The following is a 24,693-nucleotide window of genomic DNA, read 5'->3' as shown; positions in this document are numbered from 1 at the left end:
CAGTAGAAGCTTATTTGTTTAGATTGAGCAGTTTCCAAAACCTTAGACTTATTGCTTTATATTGTATACTTTTAATAACAGTAGTATTGGATAGTCACATTTTCCTTTCACTATTTGGTAACCGCAATGGGGATACATATGCCCATTTCATGATGTTCTGCCTAGACCATTGTATTCTATCTGGTGTTAGCAAAGGGCACATGACCTCTAAGAGTAGTGGAGAGACCCAGGAAGGTCTATGTTGAAGTCCTATCACTTGGAGATATTTATTAACTTCTGAGACCTCAGAGTTCCTGTTTGTAAAAGTGCAGTTGTCTCATCTGTTTCACTGCATTGTTGTGAGGATTTGTTGTTGTGAGGATTAAATGGGATGACTTTCTTTTAAGGTACCTGCTGTATGATAGGCATTCAGTCAATGTCACTATTAATGTCACTTCAGATGTTAGAGAAGAAATGGGACCCAGGAAAAAATCTCTTTGGAAAATCCTCTCTCCTGCTCTGACATTTTTTCTTAGTGTAACCCTCTCTCAACTGAGTATAAACCTGGGGGAAAAGGGTGGTGGAGGCCTTCCTTAGCTCACATGCAGCACTGTTTTTACCATGGTAATGTTGCTTCTGACTCTGTAAGCACCAATGGGAGAGGACAAAGTAATGGTGGTTTTCTTACCAAAGTCAATACCAGCCCCTTATAAGAGCATTCTAACAGCTCTCATTGTTTGTTTGTTTTTTTTTCCTTCTCTGTTTTTGTTCTTGTTTTTGTTTTTTAGTTGAGACAGAGTCTCGCTCTGTCACCCATGCTGGAGTGTGCGGTGGTGTGATCCCGGCTCACTGCAACCTCTGCTTCCTGGGTTCAAGCGATTCTCTTGCCTCAGCCTCCCGAGGTCTCATTGTTTATATTACATTTTTGCCCTGACTCTTCTTTGTGAGGTAATTTTCTCTAATATGAATATAGATTGGGGAGGAGATCCCACAAAACTCTCTGAGCACAGCAACATATATCTGCCTTCTCATCCACTGCACCCAGAGAGCTCAGGGCTGCAATGGTAATCAAATGGGAACTGAAAACAGGCTTGCAATTATACATACTCTAGGGGTCAAATCTGCTTGTCAGGAAAAACATGTCCCCCACCCCAAATAACCAAAAAACTCAGCCATGTTGTTCATTATCCAACTTGGGTTTTCTATTTCGTTCCAGGAATCCTCAATCTGGCATCTGGAGTGGTAGATTTACTTCAGTTCTATTTCCCAGAATCTTTTGATCGCCTTCCAAGGGATTCTGGCCTCTTTGATGGTCCCAAGCCAACTGTTCTGGAGTCTTGTAGTGTAAGCGACTTGGCAATTTTGCTACGAGGGAATAAAAGGAAAACTCAGCCCATTGAATTTGGAGCCCACCAGGTGAGCTGCTTGGGATTTTATGTTTTGAAATAAAAGATAGTTTGCAATTGAAAAAAGGTTTGAGAAGCTAAATTATTCTGCAAGGTAGCATTAAAAATAGTCCCTGTCTCACAGTGGGTGAGTTCCAGAGACGGCTGAGTGAACAAGTGTTTCAATCTTTCCCCTGGCCTGCCTGACCATGTTTATGCTGGCCATTTCTCTTTAAAAACATTACCTTCCTCCCGTAGAAACAGACTGAGGCTTACTGAGGTTTTCTCTGTAGAATTTGATGTTCTTTTGTTTTTCTTCAGGTAATCCTTGTGGCCAATGAAACGGCAAAGGAGAAAATTCCAGAAGAGCTGGGGTTAGCACTTGTGCTAACAATTTATGAAGCAAAAGGCTTAGAATTTGATGATGTCCTCCTTTACAACTTTTTTACTGATTCTGAGGTATGTCACACCTAATTCTTTTCACACAATGAATATTTATGTATGAGCTGAACTTCACTCTGGGGAAGAGAATTTGGAGCTGAGGGTAAGAGAGTTTATCACAGGCTCCTGTTTGTGTTTTGGAGCATCATTCATTCAATATGAGGTTTTGTGTGTTTAGATGTGGGTTTGACATTAGCTGTGGGTTGTTTCACAGTGTGTCATGGGCTGGTTCCCCCTGTGCCCTGCCTTTCTTTGGCTCTCTAGTACCCAAGTGCCAGTGTACAGTTCTCATTAGCCACTGTTATCCTTGGCTCCCAGGGATGCCCAAGTTGGAGCAAGCTCTAAGGAGAGCCTTACAGATGAAGCCAAGGTTAGCAATGTCCACCCTGTGATGACAGAACTGGGTAAGGTCAGTTCATAGATAGAGACAATTCCAGGAAGACAAATGAGGCTTGGTTCCTGCCCTCTGGATCAGGTAATATGGGGGACAAGAACAGCTTCCTTGCATGGGAGACCCCTCTAGCATGGCTTTACTACCACTGCTTGCAGCCCATGCAGATGATGGCAGCCAAAGAGTCCCCACATTGACCCCCAGTGACCTCTGTATTGGTCCACTGCTTTCACTTGGCTCCTGAGTCCTTGTGGGTTTTTCTCCCCAAGCTTAGTTCATTATGGGTAGAGCCACCAACTCATGGCCATTGTCCTGGGTTTTCTAGCCACCGTTTTCTCTTTTCCACCATCTTTTGGTGGAGACTCAGGCTGGCTGCTGACTGTACTGTGGGGTCTTCTTTGGGGACTTAACTGGCTGTGTGCCAGTCCTTGTTGCAGACTTCCATTGCACATGATGCATGCTTAAAGGGGCTATGTTATACCTAAGTCAAGAACACTGTTGGCTTTAACACTTCAAAAATTTGCCCCAGAACTGACCCTTTAGAGAGAGTCCTTCCTTTTTTTCTTATCATTTTTTAAATGTTATTTTGCCTTAATAGCACAACTATTATAATATTGCTATAGGCGCTGTGCAGTTTATAGAGTCATTGCCTCACTCCACCAACCCTCTGAGGTTATATGTATTTTTATTACTCTCATTCCATTTTTTAAAATTTATTTTTATTTTTATAGAGATACGGTCTTGCTGTGTTGCCCAGGCTGGTCTCAAACTCCTGGCCTTACATGATCTTCCCGCCTTGGCCTCCCAAAGTGCTGAGATTATAAACATGAGCCACCTTTATCTGTAGATAAAGCAGAAGGTCACTGAGATTAGTAAATTTCTCATAGTCATAACGTAGATGGCAGAGCCTGGAGATGAACTCAGATATTTTGAGTTCTAAATCTCTTTCCATTTTCCTTCCTTTTAAAGACTTGCATGCGAATTGAATTCCAGAACCTTCCACAATTAGCATATCACTGCGATTCCTTATGTACATTCCTTTCCTATTAAATTTTGCTAATAAAATCAGATGCACACTCATTAACCCTGGAACCATTTTTACCTCTGAGGACTAACTTTTTTTCCTAATGATACATCCATCGGTCATGGTTGGACTGAGGCTCTCCTAAAAGAGGAAGGGTAAGACTTTGTTGTTTCTGTTCTTTATTAAGTACCAGTTGTATGCTTGTGCGAGTAAGAAACTCAAGGAGCTCTGGACTTCAGGATCTGTAAATTGTGATTGGCTTTATTTGTGAAAGAAAAATCCAGTTTTGTGTCTTACCTTGATCCTGGAAGTGGCGAAGGCTCAGGTATCTTGACCCTGTGCCCCCACCAATGGCTCAGGGAGTTGCCTGAAATTTAAAAAATCCCAAATGGAATCTTTTGTTAACATCCACTTTATCCTGTGTACACAGTAAGACTTCAGGAAATACTTTGGTTGGGGTTCTTCCTGGTGTCAATGTGACCATGCATTCCCTGGCCCAAAGCACACTCTCAATTTATCATTTACAACCTCCAGGCCAAAGGGAATCGGTCAGCAGATGAGAGGAAATGCTTTCATAAACAGAGAGGAAAGACAGTTCCCATATATCCCCAGCCTCTTCTGGTCTGGCTGCTTACATGGGGTTTCTTTCGAGGTAACTGAAGGCTGCTGAACAGTGATTGCTGTTTGAACTTGGAGAACTGTGGAGAGCTCTTCTCTCTCCTTGACCTCTTCTTCCATCTCATTTATATTTCAGGCAAGCTCTCTCTTTGAAGCAGCTGTTATCTGGGCTTATATGTGAGTGGGTTGAGGGGTATGGTGCTTGTTGGCCTGGTTCGTGATTCTTCTCTCTAGAGGGTTTATTGTTACCTGTTGAACCACATGGTCACCAGAGCCATCTCCTGAGATGTGAAAGGGACCACAGAACGGGCACCCCAAAGCTTTTTGTAGGATGTTGTCTTCTTTTGGGGGAGAGGAAGTCATTCTTCCAGTCACCCTCAAGCTATCCTTTGGTGGGGACTTGGAAGGGTGACTGCCATTTATACCTTGCCCCAGTGGGACCTCCTTTGTTTCATACTCGTGGCAGTGGGACAGGAGGGACTTTGAAAACTACAACCTTTATGGTTTGTCTAATTGACCTAGAGAATAGACCCCTCAAAGGTAGACTTGCTAGTAAAATCTAAGCCTTTTCCTTCACAATTGATGGTACCAAGAGAAGAAACAGGAAGACTTTAAATTTTCCTACTTCTATTCCCACAAATGCTGTAGGCCTGTATCCTTGCTACAAGTACATAAGCGCACTCCTAAAAGGGCCCACCTTGGAAATAAAATATGTTTGATTCATGAAACAGGCCATTCGTGTGCCATCTGAGCAGCTTTTGCTTCTCTTACAACTGTTTTAAAATACACTGTTTCCCTAGCCCTTTCAATGTTAGCCAGCCTCTGTCTCATACTACCTGCCAGGAGGATCCTCTCAAACGTCAAGTACTTGGGTCTTCTGCCTACTTTCCTTGGCAAACAATTTTGTTGTCTGCATAGCTTCACAAAGAGGCCAGTCACAAATATGTCCTGAAGATCGTTTTAAACCTTCCAACTACTTAAGTGATTTCATGATTTCAGAACATGGCGATTAGTACTATAATTGATTGGTAGCATAACCATTCCTATTTAATAGACAGTGTTTAAGGCATTTAACCTTGTTTACATAGTTTAAGTGATGGAGTAACTTAAGGCAGGTAATAAACTCTATCCACTTCACCTTTTCAGCATGCTTTAAAAGTTACATAGATGGCAAGTAGCACCATTTTATAAAAAGAAAAGTAAAGGCTAGGAGAGCTACTCTCACAAGACACAGGAAAGTATGAAATATGAAGTTTCTTAAGAATTTTGAGTTCTACATTCTGCATGTAATCTGGGCACTTCAGTTTTACTGGGGTCTGTAAACTACAGCCTGCTGGCCAAATCCAGACTACTGGAGTTTTTTTATGGCCTGTGGGCCAAGAATGGTTTTCACATTTTTAAATGGCCAGAAAAAAACCCAAAGGAGAATAATATTTTATGGCATATAAAAATTATATGAAATTTAATTCAGTGTTCCCAAATAAAGTTTTATTGGAACATGACACATTCATTCATTTACTTGTTGACTGTGGCTGGGTTAGCACCAAAATGACAGAGTTGAGTAGTTGCAAGAGAGATCATGTGACTTGCTATGATAAGAATATTTATTATTTGACACTTTCAAAAAAAAGTTTATCAACCCCTGGTCTTCATAGTCACTTTGGTTTTGGGGTTTGGGTAAAGGAAAAAATGGGTAAAATATCAACTATTAAACATTGTACTAGTCATTTGACACTGATTATCTGTTTTTATTTTCTCAACACAGTTGGGTAGTATTATCCTCATTTTATAGAGCAGGATAATAAACAATGTGTTCAAAGTTGCATAATTAATAAGTGGAAGAACTGAGATACAAATTTCTTCTGTCTGATCTCAGAGTCTACCTTGCACATCATAGAACTGGATTTTCTTTATCCTCAGTTAAATAATTTAGTTAGAAAATTCTGCCACATGTGTCTTAACTGCTGACCTTATGTGCATCTCTTAACCACGTTGTGAGAAGGGGTGAGGATTCATTCCCCTGTCCGTACTGATTGTAGAAATTCTTTCAATGAGAATAACTCCCTGAGCCCTTAGCATTCTTTCCTGGAAGTGGTGGTGTGTGCCTGGCTTCTTAGCTGTCTTGGTCTAGTGTGTGGGGAATTTTCACAGCTTCCCTGATCTCTGCTTGTGCAAGCTAATCTCCCTCCTATCCATTCTAAGATCACAGGATGGATCTTCTTCAAAGTTGGGGTTGAAGGCCTGGTCCCCCGATGAGGCTTAATTTTCCTTGAAGCTCAGGGAGGCTGTATGCATAGTTCAAAAGCATATTCTGTTGGTCTTCACTTTTTTGTTGTTGTTCAGGCTTATAAGGAATGGAAGATCATTTCCTCATTCACACCTACATCAACTGACTCCAGAGAGGAAAACCGGCCATTGATTGAAGTACCCCTGGACAAACCGAGCTCTTCTCAGGGTCGATCTCTCATGGTGAATCCAGAAATGTACAAGGTGAATTTCTGCCATTTGTCAACACGTGTACTTGACATGGAAGTAGTAAAAAAAAGCCTGGAAGAGAAGATGAGAAAGAAAAATGGAGCTTGTACTTGGCTGGTTTTCCTCAGCAACAGGGAATGGAGTATAAGAAAGGGAGGGGCAGGGATCTCAGTTTTGGTAAATTCCCTTTTTCTTAGTAGAGAGCTGGGCTTGATGGGTGGGCACTGTCTGAAAATGGAAGGAGGAGGGTTGTACTTTCTAGTTCACCTCTGGAACTCAGCTTTGTTCAGAAATTTTAATGCAATCATAAGGTAGGTGGAGTAATTCAGTACTAGTGATAGTTATAATAGAAGTGTATGATGGTCTAATTTTTAAAAATAAATCACAGCAATCGTGTAAGATGTAACCTTTGGGATAAACTGAGGACATGGGGTCTGTCTGTACCCTTCCAGTGAATCTTCCACTGTAACTTTCAGTGAATCTATAATTATTTCAGAATTAACTCAAAATACTTATAGCAAAAACAGGAAAAAAACAAAAAAAATTATGGCTGATTCAAAAGTCATCCTATACAGATGGCATGCTCACTTCCTGCTTAGGTGGGAAAGGGGTGGAGTTTCTCGTAGCCTCACTGGAACCTCACTTACCTGTGTTGTGGCCACAGTGAGTTCCTGGTATCCTGTTCTCAGCTGTGCTATGCTTCTCTAAAATGTAGTTTTTTTTTGTTTTTCCAAAATCAGAGTAAGCCCATTGAAGTGTGTCACATTGTAGCTATAGGCAAGTGGCTCATCGTCTTTGTCCTCAATGTTATCTTTAGCTCCTCAACGGAGAGCTGAAGCAGCTGTACACCGCCATCACACGGGCTCGGGTCAACCTCTGGATCTTTGATGAAAATCGAGAGAAACGGGCTCCCGCATTCAAATATTTCATTAGAAGAGATTTTGTCCAAGTTGTAAAGACAGATGAAAATAAAGGTAAGATCCTGTTAAAATACTCTCACTGTTGGAGGAATCATGTTTCAACCATTCTTCTGGTCAGGAATAAAAGGTGTAGTTTTTTGAAAGTGCTTTCTTTCTTTTCCACAATCTTCTGAGAAATGAAAGTTGTGACTCATTTGCCAAGCTGTGTGGGAAAGTGTAGCTGTAGTGGGATTGGGAAGGGTAACTCCTTCAGGGAGTCACGTAGGTACATGCCTTTGACCCAACAGTTCCACTTCAGGGATATATCTGAGATATTTGTGTTCAAAATCTCAAAGATACCTGCATAAGTATGCTCATCACAGCCCTGTTTGTAATTACAAGAAACTAAAAACAATCTTAATGTCCTCCAATGAGGGAAAGGCTAAATGCATTTCTTTCAGGGGACTACTATGCAACCATTAAAACGAAAAAGGAGGTGGATTGTCATTTACTGATAAGGAAAGATGTTCAAGATGTATTTGGTGAAAGAAAAATTTTAAACAGTATGGGTAGAATGATATAATTTATAAGTAACTTTATATTATGCAAATATAAAAACCATTTATGCTTATCAGTATATATCAGAATAGAATGTTTATGCATGCATACGTACGTATGTGTATATATACAAATACCTATTGAAGTGTCTTTAACCATCAAATCCAATTCAGTTCCTGAGTTTGTTTAACAAGAACTGGGTTTGTGAGAGTTCAGCTACTGAGTTAACAGGTTGTCTGAATCTGTTTGGTTTCCGAGTTTCACAAAACAAGGAAACTAAGAGTTCAGACAGTAAGAACTCTTATTTCCGATAGTAAGAACCGATAGTTCAGACAGTAAGGAATTAATCAGAAAACTTATCTGTATTCCGTTCCTGATTATGGAAATAGCAAGAATTTGGAGAGATAGCATGCATATAAATTCATGTATACACCTATTATTTCTGATGCAAAACCGTTTATAGTGATTACCTCTGGTGCTAGGATTGGTGGGTATGGGGTTGTCGAGTAGACATGGACACCTTTTACTTTTCACCTTCTTATCTCTGTGCTATTTGCAGGGTTTTTTTTTTAATTGTGTATTTTTTTTTTTTTCATAATTTGCAAAGACTACCTAACGAAGTAAAGTTCTCCTGATAGGATAACTGAGAAGAGAAATAATCAGCCCTTCATGAAGGAGAAAATTGTTGTCTTTCTTGAGGATTAGTTGTCAAGTCATCTCCTCAAAGCCATTGTTCATTTCTATAAGGGTAGGGCAAGTAGCAGGGTTTGGCTGCTGGAGAGAGGTTTGTCCTGAGCATTCCTCAGTCAGTTTGGAGGCTATTTCTGGTTATTACTGATGGCTCGGTTGGGGATTAGGATTAGATTTCTTATCCTAAGACTTGACTATTGTGATGGAAAAGCCAAAGGCTGGGAGTTAAAAAAACAAAACATAGGTTCTCACAAAAACTCTTCACCTGTGTAATGACAGGACCTTGTTCAGGTCCCATTTTCTCTCCCAAAGGAATATGAGTGGATTGGCCTAGTGTGGGCCTTCTCGATCTTTCCTGCAGCTCATTCCCCTTTATTCCCCAAGTATGTTCTGGCATCCACTATAAGAGATCATATGGCCGGGCGCGGTGGCTCACGCCTGTAATCCCAGCACTTTGAGGGGCCGAGGTGGGCGGATCACCTGAGGTCAGGAGTTCGAGACCAGCTTGATCAATGTGGTGAAACCCCATCTCTACTAAAAATACAAAAATTAGCCCAGTGTGGTAGTGCGTACCTGTAGTCCCAGCTACTCAGGAGAATGAGGCAGGAGAATTGCTTGAACCTGGGAGGCAGAGGTTGCAGTAACCCAAGAATGTGCCACTGCACTCCAGCCTGGGCGATAGAGCAAGACTCCATTTGGAAAAAAAAAAAAAAAAAATCATAAGATAGTTGACTTTTTACATTTAAAAAATTCAAAATGAAAACACTGCAATTTATTCTATGTTTTTGGTAGCATTAAGAATGCAAGAAAAAGTGCAGTCTTAATTACAAATTTTAAGTTGTACATAGTAAATTCTTCTAAAGCATCTGTTCCCATTGTGTTTGGATTGAGTATAGTGATTATGCGATTTGTGTTTCTTTCACATGGCATCTGCAGAGGTCACTGGCCTCATTCTGAGATAATATGGGGTGGGGTTTTGCCGTGGGAATTGAATGTCACAGGGGCACTCATAGCAACACATAGGGAGTCAGAATAAGATGCTGAGAAGTCATCACTGTACTGCTAACAGCTCCAGCGGAGGGTGAGCAGGGAGGGATCAGGCTGTGATGCTTAACATGTGTTTTTGCACCTTCCAAACAAATCTGGCCTGTCTGCCTCACTCCCTCAGTTGACATCCATTGGCCTAGGTGTCTCTGATTCCTTTAGCTCTGATTTGTCTACCGTATTGCCCTGGAATTCACTGTATTTTGTGTGCTTCATGAAGCTGTGGCTCAGAACCTGCAGGGATTGTCACCCATTGTCAGTGATACTCTGGGGGATAGCAGGTGGCAGGGTGGGGGTGGGGTGCGGTGCGGTGCTGAAATAGTCACCAGCAGGCTAGTGAGGATAACAGAAGGGATGGACAGCAGGTGGTTACAGTGGTCCCTGTCCACTAATAGGAATGTGTCAGATTGCTTATTGTGATGAGGGCAAAGTTTGCACGTTTGGAAATAATGTAAAATTTTGTCACCTTTTTTTCTTGCTGAAGCCCTGGCCTGGGAGCTTGCTAAAAGCCACTTGACTTTGGGTTTTCAAGGAGGAATTTTTAATTTCTGTCTTCTGATTTGTAGCCATAGAAAAGGAAAGTAGACCAAAATTTAAAAACCAAACCACATCCTTTCTCCCCTCTACCTCCTCCTTTCAACACCCTCAGAAATGTGGTTTGGTAAGTTAAAATATATCTTACATGAATACTAGAAAGACAACAGGTTAGTCTGCTCTGACTGCCATAACAGAATACTACAGACTAGATGGCCTAAACAACAGAGATGTGTTTTCTCACAGTTCTGAAGGCTACAAGTTCAAGATCAAGGTGTTGGCAGGGTTGGTTTCTTCTGAGGCCTCTCTCCTTGGTTTGCAGCCAGCCTCTCTGTGTCCTCACGCTCTTGCCCCTGGGGTTGCCTCGGATTCTAATTTCCTCTAAGGACACCAGTGAGATTGGATGAGGGGCCATCCTAATGGCTTCATTTCAACCTAGTCACCTCTTTAAAGGCCCTATCTCTCTCCAAATGCAGCCACATTCTGAGGTACTGGGAGTTAGGACTTTAACAAGTGAATTTGGTGACTGGCGGGGGAGACACAATTCATCCCGTAACAACAGTTTTAAGTGTAAGAAAGCCCAGAGAAGCAAACACACTTTTCTTTCTCATTTCAGACTTTGATGATAGCATGTTTGTTAAGACCTCAACTCCTGCGGAGTGGATTGCACAGGGAGATTACTACGCCAAGCACCAGTGCTGGAAGGTAAGGGGTTGGACTAGGAGCCAGGGGATGAGGGATCCTTGTCATTGGTGCCCTCGTTAGACCTCACAGGCAGGTTTCCCAACGTAGTGTTTGTCACTAGGAAAGGATGAGGGTAATGGTGCTTGTGCCATGTGTTCTGAAACATCAGGTCACCTCAAGATGAGGAGAGCTTCCTGTCCTGCTCCTTTTCTGGTCAGCGCAGGCATGACAACTCTTCATTTTGGCCAAGTGCCAGCATGTGCTGATGGATCATGGAGGGCTGTGGCCTTTGCCCCACCAGGGAATCCTTCTATATATTTTCTTTCCCTCCTGTACTCTATGCCTAAAAGCTTTGCTGTCATCATACTGCATTTTAAAGCAGTGAAAGATTGATCTCTCATTTGATTTTTTTCAAATTGACCAAACAGATTTCATTGCCAATCTGAGTCTGGTGAATATAGGTTAAGCTTTATTATTACACTGCACTGACCAACTTCCAGCTACAAGCCATCTTAGTGGTCCTGAGCAGTCTTCTTCCAGGAAGTGTTATCTCTGCAGCAGACCTCTTGAAATTTTGAAACTAGGTTAAACAGCCGCGTTACTTTTCCCAAAGTCAGCATTCCTGCACATTACAGGGTCTTGGGTGGGGCACCATGGCTGGGATGTGTCTCCCTTGAGATAGTGGTAATGACTTCACCTGCAAGTTTTCAATGCTCTACTAAAAAAAAAAAGAGTGCTTTTTTTTTTTTTTTTTTTTTTGCTTTGATCAAATGACAAGAAGTCAGGTCTTAGGATTGGTTCTGCAGTTCAACAAAGTCAACATGAGCCCAGTCTCATTCCATCTCTTCCTTGTGTCATCTGCAGGTTGTCTGAGATGTTCCCTTTCATTGGTTGCCTAATGGCTGCCTAATGGGGTGAAAAAAACTGGCCCAGTGCCGCTTCTGCTGAATTCTGTTGCCAAAGCAAGTCTCAGCCTAGATTAGACGGGAGGGTAAATAGGCAGCACTCTTGATGGGAGTTCCAAGTGCTCCATTCCCTCTGCAGCATTCCAAGCAGGAATGAAGTGCAGGCACTTTTTTCTTGTTGATCTCTCTCTTTTTTTTTTAATCATGAAGTCCTCGGTGGTCTTCCTCCTATATCTCATTGGTCAGTACTAGGTCACATACACCTTTCTAGCTGCAAGAGAGTCTGGGAAAGCAATCCCATCTGGCAATTTTAACCTTTTGTGGGAGATAAGTTCCGCCAAAAGGCAAGAAAGAGAGGAGGAACTGCTGTGGGTAACTAACCAGCAGTGTCTGACACCACAGGCATGGCCATACCAAATGCACACTTCCCTAAGAGTTCTCTACCCCAGGCACCTGGAGTGCCCCATGCATGCAGCTCCAGATGATGTTTTCTGAAACAACAACTGGATCTGGGTTTTGGAAAGATCACCACCTTTCTTTCTACACCTCAGTGTTCATGTTAGGAGGCTTCAGCTCCTCAAATGTTACAGGAAAAGTATCTGCAGTTTCTCTTGCCACTTTGGAAAAAATGTTTTGAAACAGTGTTTTCTATGGAGGGCTTGTCCTGCTTCTAATTGGAATTTCATGGAGTTGGGCCTGAGTAAAGGCACTGGGAATTGATGAGGACAATGAAATCATAAGTTCAGGACTTAACGAAAGCCACAGTGTGAGGTATCTGTGATCTGATATGCCTGGAGAAGGAATTTAATGTTTTTTCAGCTCCAGTTCTTCGAAGAGTTTTGTCTATTGTTTCAGGGAAATTGCTTTAAGTCTGTAGCATGTAACTTACATCTGGGATTTATCAGTTACTTCTTGCTGCATAACAATCCTGAAACATAGTGGGTTAACACAAGTCATTTATGTGGCTCACAGTTCTATGGATTGGCAGTGCTGAGTTCAGCTGAGTGGTTCTGGTCTGAGCTGAGCACCTCATGTGTCTGCAGTCAGCTGGGCAGGTCTGCTTCTGGGGGTTGGCTGGCTCTTGGCTTGGGGGACAGGGGTGACTGGGGTTCCTGGATCATATTTCTTTCCTCCTCCAGCAGGCTAGTCTGAGTTTGTTCACATGATGGCTGAGCAGCATTCAAAGAAAGTGAATAGAAGCACACAAGGCCCCTTGAGGCCTGGCCTTGGAACTGGCCCAGTGCCGCTTCTGCTGAATTCTGTTGCCAAAGCAAGTCTCAGCCTAGATTAGATGGGAGGGTAAATAGGCAGCACTCTTGATGGGAGAAGCTGGAAAGCTACACTGTAAGGGGGTATGGACAGATATAGAGAGGAGTAAAGGACTGTGGCCACCCTGGCAATGTATTATATGGGGTGAAAAAAACAATTTACGCTATTGTAGGTTTGGGTATGTCTGGAAAGTATTTTCCTAAGTATGTAGTATTTAGCTGCAGAAGTTGACCAAGCCTCACAATTTTATTCACTGCCCATCCTTGTTAGAATTGGAAAGAAATATTGAACATTTGGGTATTGTTATGAAACCAAGAATTTTTTTTTTTTTTTTTTGGTGGGGTAGAGGCTGGGTGTTAAGGAGGGAAGGGAGGGATAATATGGGCAGCAGGTATGGGTCTGAAATTGGAAAACTATGTAACATCTTACCCTTTATTCCCTTCAGAACACTGTTGGTGTTACCCATATGTGTTGCCCATGGATATCCAATTATTTATCGCTTTAAAAATGCCTTTTGAATATTTGAATCTAAAATCTTTTTAGGGGAGCCAGCACAGATGAGAATGTTATAAAAAGCCTTCTCTTCCCCTGACTTTATTTTGATCCTGCTAAAGGACTTCAAGACTCAGGTGGTTTATTGAGTTTTTGGCTGCATGTCAATAAATGTTTCAGAACCACCACAGAAGACTCATTCATTCAACAAAAAGGGTTTTTGGAATACCCCTTTTCTTTCTCTATGTTCCTAGTCTTCAGCAGCTATGGGCCAAGAATTATGTTCAGATCCCAGTAATCTGGTGGTGAGCAAAACAGGCACATAGACCAATGCACAGTTCCAGCTGTTGCAGGTGTCACAGATGAGAGACCAGCTGCTCCCAGAACCAACTTCCTGGAAATGGAGGCCTGAGAAGCCTTCTTTGAAGAACAGAGCCTTGAACTGAAACCTGTAGAATGGATGAAGTTAACAAGACAGGGAAAGGACAGAAGAGCATTTCAGTTAGAAGGAACAGTGTGTGCAAAGGCCCTGCAATGGGAAGGAAATGGCACAGGTCACAGGAATGAAAGGAGATCCACACAGAGAGCATGAAGGGGAGAGTGGTCATCCTGTCCACCTTATCAGCATGTACCACTTAGTCCCTCCCTTGCCCACACTGAGACCTAATGTGTATGTGCTGGGCAGAACGTGAATTTCCTGCCCATGTATTGTGTGCTTTAAGACATAGCATCAGCACCCCTGTTTTAGAAAAGCAGCTTTCTGCTGGCAATGATCAGGGTGAAGCCTGACTCCTCTGTGACATTTGTTTGCCTATCTTATAGTCAGAGGATTTGGTAACAGATCTGCATGCCCCAGGGATCTGGACATGCTGTGATACCATCTCTATCCCCATTTCTGCCTCCAGTAGGTGTACTCCAGCTGTTCTGCCAACACTGCAAAGTAGCTGTTGTACTCACCAACTGGGTCAAAGCCCAGAAGAGCCACTGGGTAACTTTGGGCCAGTTGCTCCATGACTCTGACCTGAAGTAGCAACTGTATACAATGAGAAGGCTGATACTTATTGCTGTGACTGTTGGAAGATTAAATAAGGGTGTTACTATGGTAGCTTGAAAAAATACGTATTCTGTACCTTTTCGATGAGTGCTTCTAAAAGATACCATTCAGTATGAATACTGTTGGGTTTTATCCTCCAAGACTACTTTCTTTAGAATATCTGCACCTTCCTGCTCCTCCGTCTCAGATTGGGCTGGAGCAAGACTTCGTGTTTTATCAGTACAAATTTATAATGCATACTTTAACTCTTGTTCTGTCTGTTACCTCCATTACCTTGCTGGGAATAAAACTTTTTGCCTATTCCAGGTTGCAGCCAAGTGTTACCAGAAAGGAGGTGCATTTGAGAAGGAGAAGTTGGCCCTAGCCCATGACACTGCCCTGAGCATGAAATCCAAGAAAGTCAGCCCCAAGTAAGAGTCTTGGGATCACTTCTGGTTTGCTCCGATGAGAGCAGCAGTTAAATATTGGTGTTGGGTCAACGTTCCGTGGAAATATTATTTTGTTTTCCTTCCCCTAGGGAAAAGCAGTTGGAATATTTGGAATTGGCTAAGACCTATTTGGAGTGCAAAGAGCCAACGCTGTCCCTTAAGTGTCTGAGCTATGCCAAGGAGTTCCAGCTCTCCGCCCAGCTGTGCGAGAGGCTGGGAAAGGTATGGCTCCTAATCCGCGGCTGCTCCAGGGAGAACTGGGGTTCACTTGAGCAGATTGAGGGGTAGGCTCGACCTCTACTCTAGCAGGAAGAGGCTACAGTCTTCCAAGGAGGGAGACGCTGGCCCTGCAACTCTAAGGGAATCCTACTTTCACTACTTCTGCAAACTTTTAGGAGGCTCTGAAGACAGTATGCATGTGTGTGTGTGTGTCTGTGTGTTAATGTCTGTGTTAATATTCAAGGCCTAATATTAACCACAGGGAAACCAAATGCTCAAGCCAAAGGACAGAAGGATTTTAGAATATACTCCTTTTCTGTCTCTGTGTTCCTAGTCTTCAGTCACCTTGGCTGAGTGGACTGGCATTTAGATGGAGGTTCCTTGAGTGTGTTCCTAGTAATCACTCTAGATCTGCACTGTCTAATTCAGCAGTCACATGTGGCTATTTAATTTACAATTTAAATTAATTAAAATACAATAATATTAAAAATTCACATCCTCAATCTTACTAGCCACATTGCAAGTGCTCATTGTTAACTTCCGTCATTGCAGAAAGCTCTGTTGGACAGAGCTGCTTGTCTGGAACACAGCTACTCACAGAGTGGTCAGCAGGCCACAAACTATTATTTGTCTGCAGCAAGATTAACAAAAAAGATAAAAGTAAGCAGTTAGAATTTTTTTAATTGCCATTTGGCATTGCTTTGACATCCAAGTGGTGATAATTTTCCCATCAATTCATTTTTTAATGTATCAACTGTGATGGATTAGAAATTTAAAATGATTTGGTCCCTTCCCACAGATAGTTGGAGAAACTGTGCTTAAGGAGCTGTGAGCCGTTGTGTTTTCCCCTATGGGGTGTTACTATCCTTCAGTAGGAAAGGAGGTTTCCTTGTCTGTATGTGAAATATGGTGACTCTTGGTATTCTCAGAGCACCCTGGGCATTGAGAGGGGTAGGAGTAGTACCTACTGGGAAGTTTGAAGTTTGGCCCCAAGTCAGTACGAAGAAGAGGACAAGGCCCTCCAGATGCTGCCTACCCTGTTCCATGTTTATTATGGGATGTGACTTCTTAGGATGTGGGAGATGGGAATGGAACAGGGATACAACGCTACTCTCTAGAGGCAAGAAGCAGGCAAGGCACAGGAATCCCTGAAAGGAAAGCTTTCACTCTCTTGGCACCTGGATAAACATTTCTTACCATGGGTAGAATGTGTCTGGGGACTGGGAAAAGGGGGGTGATGTGGCCTGAGGATCCAGAAGAAGGCTGCTGCCAAGTTGGTTGATTTGAATCTTGCCAGTCAATTTGGGTGAGATGACCACAAGCAATGGTGAATGAGTAAGAGAAAGTGGCAAGGCCAGATCAGTAGGGCCTTGGTGACTGTGGCAAGGACTGGGCTTTGTTCAAGCATGATGGGAAGCCAGTGGAAGACTTTGCTGGGAAGAGTGACATGAAGCTAATTATCTGGATGCTCTGTGAAGAGGTCTATAGGGCAGCAAGAGCTGAAGCAGAAAGGCCAGTTAGAGTCTAGCGTCAGCTTAGGCTGAAATGATAGGGCCTGGACTGCCATGGTGGTAGTGGAAGTGGTGGGATGCACATCTGGGAAATGTTAGGGAAACCGAGCAGACAGGATTAGCTGGTGAACTGGATGGGAACTGTGATAGGAAGAAGAGTCTAGTAGACACTTCTGTTCATGGCAAGCCCACCATTGGTGGGTATGGGGTCCAGTCATTGAATTTTATTTCATTTATCCTCTTCTTCACAGCCAGTCTCCATTGCCATTCTTTTCTCATTAGTAGTCATTCTAATATATTTTATGTATGTGCTCAAATGCATGCATTATTGAAGAATGAATACTGGTGTCTTCTATACATATATACTTTAGGCTTACCTAGAAGACATCTTGCTCTGTGTTTTACCTTTTCCATCACTTGCTATGTAGTGTTAGATCTGGCCATACTTCTGACAGTCATGTATTCCTGAGTGCATCCACTACATTGACGAATTCATTTCCCTAGTGATGCACGTCCAGGTTGCCACTGGCTCCTGGCTCCCACACACAGCACCTTGGCACAGTATGTCTTCTTAGGGTTCTGTGAGATACTTTTTCAAGATGTGTTGCCAGAAGCAGGCTTGCTGGCCTAGGGTACGCACATGTTTCTCTTCACTAAGTGCAGTCCGTTCGCTTTCTGGGATAGCCATTCCACTTTGTGCACGAGGGTTCTGCATTCCCCACATTCTTGACCACAGTCAGCAGATTGTGATTTTCTCATTTTTCAAACCTGGTGGATGTATTTCACCGTGGCTTTCATTTGTATTCTTTTGATTGTCAGTAAAGTTGAGCATTTGTATTTGTTAGTCTTTCAAGTTTACCCCACTGCAAACTGCCAGTTTATATCCTTTGCCTAGCTTTCTGTTGTGTCTCAAGGAAAGTCTTTTTCTTGTGGTTGCAAGAATTCTTTTTGTCTAGACAGGCCCAGTCTAGTACAGTAGCCATTAGCCACGTGTGACTTTTTAACTTTAAAATAATTAAAATTAAATTAAATTAAAAGTTCAGTTCCTTGGTTGCATTACGCACATTTAAAGACTCAATATTCAGATCTGACTAGTGGTTAGATTGGATAGCAAAGAAACAATACATTTTCATCTTCACAAAAACTTCTATTGGACAGTACTGATCTAGGTGTTATTATTATTTTTTTTAATTTAGCTTATTTCATGTGTCTTTTGTTGAGTGGTTTTGATGGATTAGTTTGATCTGTCAGTTTTTCTCCTGAAATTTGTGTTTTGGGTTTTGTTGATTATGTTATTTTTGGAAGTCACATGAAGACTCCTTCCACTTGAGTGTGACCTCAAAGTCACAAAGATATTCTCACACATTTTCCCACAATAGTTTCCACATTTAGATCTTTAATCTACCTGGGGCTTACCTTTGTGTTTGGTGTGAGGTTGGGATTTAACTTTATTTTTCTCCCTTCCAATAACTGGTTTTCCTAATATTATCTATGTTATAGGATTCTAACAAAAAGCAGATATATGACTATCCTCTTTATTATTTGTGGTATTGGTTTAAGATTAGAAAGTTAATTATGAATACTCTAAATAAAAGTAAAATTTTACTCCATCCTAGATAAGAGATGCTGCCTATTTCTATAAGCGAAGCCAGTGCTACAAAGATGCTTTCAGATGCTTTGAGCAGATTCAGGAATTTGATCTAGCACTCAAAATGTACTGCCAAGAGGAGCTTTTTGAAGAAGCTGCTATTGCAGTGGAAAAGTAGGTGGTTTTATTCTCTCCCTTTCTCCCTCCCTTCCTCCCACTTCTCTCTGGGGGCAGCCTGCTCTGGGTGGTGCTATACTGCTGCTTCTGACATGGCTTGACCACATTGCTCTCTTTCCACTTAAGTGGTGGCCTCGGTGCTGGGTCAGCAGCTCTTTGAGAGCAGGACTCTGTGTTTTCCAGTCTCTTTATAAGCTTTGACTCAGTGTCACAAAGAAAGGGGGCTGAGGAGGATGGGAGTATGTTATGAGTGTGTATATAATGACATATTCTGACTCCCCTCAGCAGAATAAAGGGGAGTCCTTCAGAGCTTCATTAATTTCACAGGAACCCAACTAAGGCACACCTGCAAAAAGAGAAGAATCACAAGTTGGGTAATAAGAGGAAGACTGGTGTAATTGCTGATGCATGTGCAGCCCCCATTTTATCCTTTCTCATTTTATCAAACTGAACAGAGTTGTAGACTCAGATGATTTTGATGCTTTTATGAGAACCAAAGAGATGTTTTTCAAGGATAATTTAGACTATGCATAACATTTGCCCTATAGATTGACTTTCTGATTTCACTCCCACTTGTTTGAGTTACACTTCCACTATGTTTCATTAACTAAGCACACCAATTCCTGATTGAAGCATAAGGAATTTATTCATTATTATTATACTGGTAACAGTGTAAAATAAGGCCTTTGTAAAAATACTTGAATGCTTGACAAGTTTAGGTTTTATTTACATGTGGGAGTTTTATCTACATGTGGGAGTTTTATTTAAGTTGCTCTGTGCTGTATTTTGGAGGAAATTTTCTATTGATTGGGTGATGCCAAGTTGACATTTGCGTCCTTTGTCTTTGCAGGTATGAAGAAATGCTAAAGAACAAGACCCTTCCCATTTCCAAGCTCTCCTATTCTGCCAGTCAGTTTTACTTGGAAGCTGCAGCAAAGTATCTGAGTGCAAATAAGATGAAGGAAATGATGGCTGTCCTCTCAAAGCTAGACATAGAAGACCAGCTGGTGTTCTTGAAGTCTCGGAAACGCTTAGCAGAGGCTGCAGACCTGCTGAACAGGGAAGGTAGGAGAGAAGAGGCTGCCCTGCTGATGAAGCAACATGGCTGCCTCCTGGAGGCTGCCAGGCTCACTGCTGACAAGGACTTCCAGGCCTCATGTCTGCTGGGGGCTGCCCGCCTCAATGTGGCCAGGGATTCTGACATAGAACACACCAAGGACATTCTGAGAGAAGCACTTGATCTCTGCTATCAAACTGGCCAATTGTCTGGCATTGCTGAGGCCCACTTTCTGCAAGGGGTAATCCTGAGAGACTTTCAGAAGCTCAGAGATGCCTTCTTCAAGTTTGACACACTCAACCACTCAGCTGGAGTGGTGGAAGCACTCTACGAAGCAGCCAGCCAGAGTGAGGCCGAGCCTGAGAAGATTCTGGGCCTGGCTCCAGGGGGCTTGGAAATCCTCCTCAGTCTGGTCAGGGCTCTCAAAAGAGTGACCAACAATGCTGAGAAGGAAATGGTGAAATCTTGCTTTGAGTTTTTTGGGATTTCTCAGGTGGATGCCAAGTATTGCCAGATAGCTCAGAACGACCCTGGGCCCATATTAAGAATAATTTTTGACCTGGATTTGAACTTGAGAGAGAAGAAAACAAAAGACCATTTTTTGATAATGACTGATCAAGTGAAATTAGCCCTAAACAAACACCTTTTGGGCAGGCTGTGTCAGATCACACGAAGCCTACTTGGGAAGACCTACCGAGGAGTCTGCATGAGGTTTATTGTAGGCTTAAAATGCGAGGATGAAAACTGTGAACATTTTCACAGGCCTCTGCGGCGTTGTGAAGCCAAGTGTTTAGTTCAGTCGAAAATGAACTTGGTGGCAATCAACGGGTTGCTTTTGGAAGCCAAAAAAGTATTCCCTAAAATCTTAGCAGAAGAGCTTAAAGAAATTGATTATATTTTGTCTACAGATATGTATGGCCTTTGCAAGTCCATTCTGGATGTCCTTTTCCCTAAGCATTTCCATCAGAGAGTTTTGTCAGAAAACCCCATGGCATGCAAAGAAATCCTCAAACCAAATTACAAATCTTTCCGGTTCTACAGATTTGCTTTAAAAGAGTATATCCACTTTCTGTTTGAAAACGAAAGCGCACGCAACCGCCGGGAATCCACAGACCTGTGGCTGAGTGCCATGCAAGCTTCCCTTCTCTCTTCCAACTACCCGGAGGAGTTTGAAAAGCTGCTCCACCAGGAGGAGGACAACTACAACAGGGAACTCAAAGCTCTAGAGTCTGAAAAGGATGAAAGGGGCAGGGGGAGAGGCAGCAGGATAAAAGGAATAGAAGGGAAATTTGGCATGCTGGCACCCAACAGGGATGATGAGAATATGGACAAGACCCACTTGTGCTTCATCCGGCTGCTGGAGAATTGCATTGATCAATTCTACGTGTACAGGAACCCGGAAGACTACAAGAGGCTCTTTTTCCGTTTCATGAATGTCCTCATCAAGAGGTGCAAAGAACCACTCATCCCCAGCATTGGAAACACAGTGGCCCTCCTGGAGTTCCAGTTCATCCACTGTGGGGTGGTGCTGGCCCGCCTCTGGAAGAATGTCATTCTGTGCCTCCCCAAGAGCTACATTGCACTCTTGCACTACTGGGAGTTTCTGTTTAGCAAGAAGGACAAGGAGCTTGGGGATGTATTCTCCATCATTCAGGAATACAAACCCAAGGATGTAACAAGAGCCATTCAGGATTTCCGGTTCCATCTCTCCTACCTCGCCAAGGTGCTATGTGGCTATGAGAATGTGAACTTCAATGTCCTGCTTGATGCCTTCAGTGAAATAGACTATGTGGTCTCGGGTGAGGCTGAGCGGACGCTGGTGCTGTGCTTGGTGATGCTGGTGAATGCTGAGGAGGTCCTGCAGCCGTACTGCAAGCCTCTCCTGTACCGCCACTTCCGGGAGATCGATTCAAGACTGCAGCTCATGAGCATGGACTGCCCTGGACAGGTTCCTGAGAGGCTCCTGAAGGTGGTGAAGCGGGTGTTGGTGGCAGTCAATGTGAAGTCTGTGGCTGAGGCGCTGCAGGACCTGCTCTTTGAGCGGGATGAAGAGTACCTAATGGACTGTGACTGGCGGTGGGACCCTCTACACACCAAAGGGTCCATAGTCCGTGGCCTCTATTATGAGGAGGTCAGACTAAACCGCCTGCTCTGTGTGGACCCTGTGGACTACTTTGCTGAACCCGAGTGTGAATTTGGCCAGGATGAGATGGATGAACTGGCATTAGAAGACCGAGACCACGTGCTGGCCACCATCCTTTCCCAAAAGCAACGGAAGGCCTCCATACAGCGGAAGTTGAGAAGGGCATGCCTGGTGGTGTCTCTGTGCATCAGTTGGAGGAGAAGAGTGGGCACCCAGATGGAGCGTGTCAGGGAGGAGGCCAGGGAGCCCAGGGCTGGGAACTTCAAAAAGGCGGATGTGGACAGAACCCAGTGTGACCTATGTGGAGTGAAGTTTACCCGTGACCCAGAGAACTATTTCAGCCCCAGCAAAGCATTTGAGGGGGCAGCTTCTGAGGTGGCTGTCCTTTCCAGGGCTGAGTTGGAAAGGGAGGAGTGTCAGGAGAGGAACAGTGAGTCTTACGAGCAGCACATCCATCTAGAACACCACCAGAGGCAGCAAGTGGCCTACCAGAAATACTCAGAATTTTTCCATGAGAAGGTGGACCCGGCCATTGATGAAGGCAAGCTGGTGGTGCAGGACATTGAGCAAAGTGTATGGATCCACAGTCACGTGGGCTCCAAGGAGCACAGTCACATGCTGCAAAAGGTCCAGGAGCACATCAAGAGGGTTTCGGATATGGTGGAGGACCTCTACAGGAGGAAGGCCTGGGCTGGTGGTAAGAGTCTGCAGAGACAGGGCCCAGGTGGGGTGAGACCTGGGCTCTGAGAACTTTTGTCAGGGTTAAGTTCCTTGTAGTGGCTTCTGACTTGAGGATGGTGGAATCTTGGCCTTAGAAGAAATACACATGAGGAATATATGTTCTCAAGTTACAGCAAACCTCATTGTTTGGATTACCCCTCCCCCAGTTAAAAGTTTGTCATTATCCTTGACTTGGGAGGGTTTCCCCAGGTACTCCAGAAATTTGCATGCCTCTTCCTACAGAGGGTTAAAAGCTTGTGTAGAATGAAGTGCTTTCTCTCCTGGCAGTCAGAATGACTCTTGCCAGAATAATCTTCTATGGAGAAGATACAGAGAGAATGTTTAAAGTGTTGAGAAAACTCTTTAAGACTCTCTTGACCCATTCATCCCCTGATTAAGATCTGGAAGTGTGTAGCTGGTCTAGCTGGTCTCTTCCTTTTAGGAGGGTCCTTAAGTCCTACCCAGTGTGAGCCTTTAATAGAATTCTTATGTCATTTTAGAATCAGATTTCCCCTGGCTTTTTTTTTTTTTTTTTTTTTTTTAAAGGAGACAGAGTCTCACTGTGTTGCCCAGGCTGGAGTGCAGTGGCATGATCTCAGCTCACTGCAACCTCTGCTTCCTGCGTTCAAACGATTCTTCTGCCTCAGCCTCCCAGGTAGCTAGGATTACAGGTGCCCATCACCATGCACAGCTAATTTTTGTATTTTTAGGAAAGACAGGGTTTCACCATGTTGTCCAGGCTGATCTCAAACTCCTGACCCCAGGTAATCTCCCTGCCTTGGCCTCCCAAGGTGCTGGGATTACAGTTCCCTCACTTTCTTACTAGCTACTTCCTTTCAACACTGAGTAGAAGTTATGTATAAACTTAGTGAAACTGCATATTTTAAAACATTCCATAATTCAGATACTCTTTTCAGTTTAAGGTTTAATGACATTTTGAATACAAGTGTCTTAGAAAGGTTTGCAATTGTGGCAGTCTCTATAGACACACAGTAATGGCGTCAGGCTAGCCTTTAGTTGTATAGCTTATACTTGTAGCTGCAGAAGGCAGCTTTGGGTCCCTTACCCCATAAGGAGGGCTCTTTTCAGGGAAAACATAGAGACCAGCTCTTGGGACGTGGAGGCTTTGGGTCTAGTAATTGGTATTCTAGTCCCTGCAATGGCATCTTTACTCAGCGCCCTGTTCTGTGGTTTCTGTAGCGGAGGAGGCGATGACTCGGCTGGTCAACATTCTGATCCTGTCAGTCAGGGATGCACGAGACTGGTTGATGAAAACAGAGGCCCGCTTAAAGAAGGAAGGTAAGGAGTCTTGATTCTGGGGACAGGTAACACTTTGGGTTCTGTGGTTCTTATTACTGCTGGCTCCCGGGGGAAATCTGAAGTGGGGCAGCCCAGCGATGTCAATAGTGGACTCTCACTGTCTAGGAGCATCACCTCCAGGATGCAAATTACTAGCAACATAATATCTGGGTTTTCCTATCTGACTATGAAGGCCATTATTCTGGGCATGTGTTAGTTGCCATACACTTCTTGCTGCTCATGAGCTGTACTGATAGTGCTCAGTCACTGCACATACTCAATACAGTGACTACCAAGGATGGACAAAGCATTGTGAAGCTATCCCTTGAGAACTGTTTTCCTGTGTCAATCAGTCATTTAACTCAGTGGATAGTTATTGAGTTTCTAGTATATATTAGTGTTGTTCTGGGCCTGGGAATATACTTCTGAATAAAACAAACAAAATCACTGGGGAAACTTAAGTGCTTCTTCCTACAGAGGGTTAAAAGTTTGTGTAGAATGAAGCGCTTTCTCTCCTGGCAGTCAGAATGATCTTGCCAAGTTATATGTGATCCAGAATGTCTTTCCTTTTGCCCATTCCAGCCACAGGACCACATTCCTTCTTGCTCTGAGTATTTCATCAACCGCAGATGCCCCTGGAAAATCCAGACCCCAGAGGTGGGGAAAACTTGAAGGGACTTGGCACAAATGTCTGTGCCAATAAAAAATCTTTAGCATTTAGTCCCTTCTGGGGACTTGGTTTTTGTGATATGTATTTCAAAAGGAAGAGAATTGGTATACCAACTCAAGTGTATGGTTGAGTTTATGTTTTGCTTGATTTTTTTGTTATTTAAAAGGCCTCCAAAATAGGGCCAGAGGAACCAGCCCATAAAGGAACTTAATTCTGGAGAAGGGTGTTTACTTTGACTCTTTTTGGGAAGCAACATCAGTACTCAAAGGAAATCTTTCTTTCTCTGGCACCCTGGCAGAAAGCTTTATTTCATTAATTTAAACCAATGATTACAGAGACACTAGGTTTTACTAGGATGCTATATTTTACAGTGGATTGGGAAAAAAAATCACCATTCTGCCCTCCCTCTCCTCTCCTCTCCTCTCCTCTCCTCTCCCCT

At 43.2% G+C, this 24,693-nt stretch overlaps 1 protein-coding gene across 2 annotated transcripts in view; it reads left to right on the top strand.

Moving 5' to 3' along the window:
- The window catches only part of TRANK1 (tetratricopeptide repeat and ankyrin repeat containing 1), a 117,286-nt gene that overhangs the window by 90,827 nt on the left and 1,766 nt on the right, over positions 1–24,693 (top strand). For both annotated transcript variants that reach the window (XM_011981914.1, XM_011981913.1), the window contains exons 13-22: positions 1,196–1,395; positions 1,686–1,823; positions 6,182–6,328; positions 7,131–7,287; positions 10,655–10,743; positions 14,749–14,852; positions 14,960–15,092; positions 18,217–18,362; positions 19,216–22,262; positions 23,486–23,584. In XM_011981914.1, coding sequence (XP_011837304.1) covers positions 1,196–1,395; positions 1,686–1,823; positions 6,182–6,328; positions 7,131–7,287; positions 10,655–10,743; positions 14,749–14,852; positions 14,960–15,092; positions 18,217–18,362; positions 19,216–22,262; positions 23,486–23,584 — 4,260 coding nt within the window. The remainder of the gene's footprint in view (positions 1–1,195; positions 1,396–1,685; positions 1,824–6,181; positions 6,329–7,130; positions 7,288–10,654; positions 10,744–14,748; positions 14,853–14,959; positions 15,093–18,216; positions 18,363–19,215; positions 22,263–23,485; positions 23,585–24,693) is intronic.

Source organism: Mandrillus leucophaeus, unplaced genomic scaffold (assembly GCF_000951045.1).
Source record: "Mandrillus leucophaeus isolate KB7577 unplaced genomic scaffold, Mleu.le_1.0 Scaffold231, whole genome shotgun sequence".
Classification (NCBI taxonomy): domain Eukaryota; kingdom Metazoa; phylum Chordata; class Mammalia; order Primates; family Cercopithecidae; genus Mandrillus; species Mandrillus leucophaeus.
This window is presented reverse-complemented; position numbering and strand designations above follow the sequence as displayed.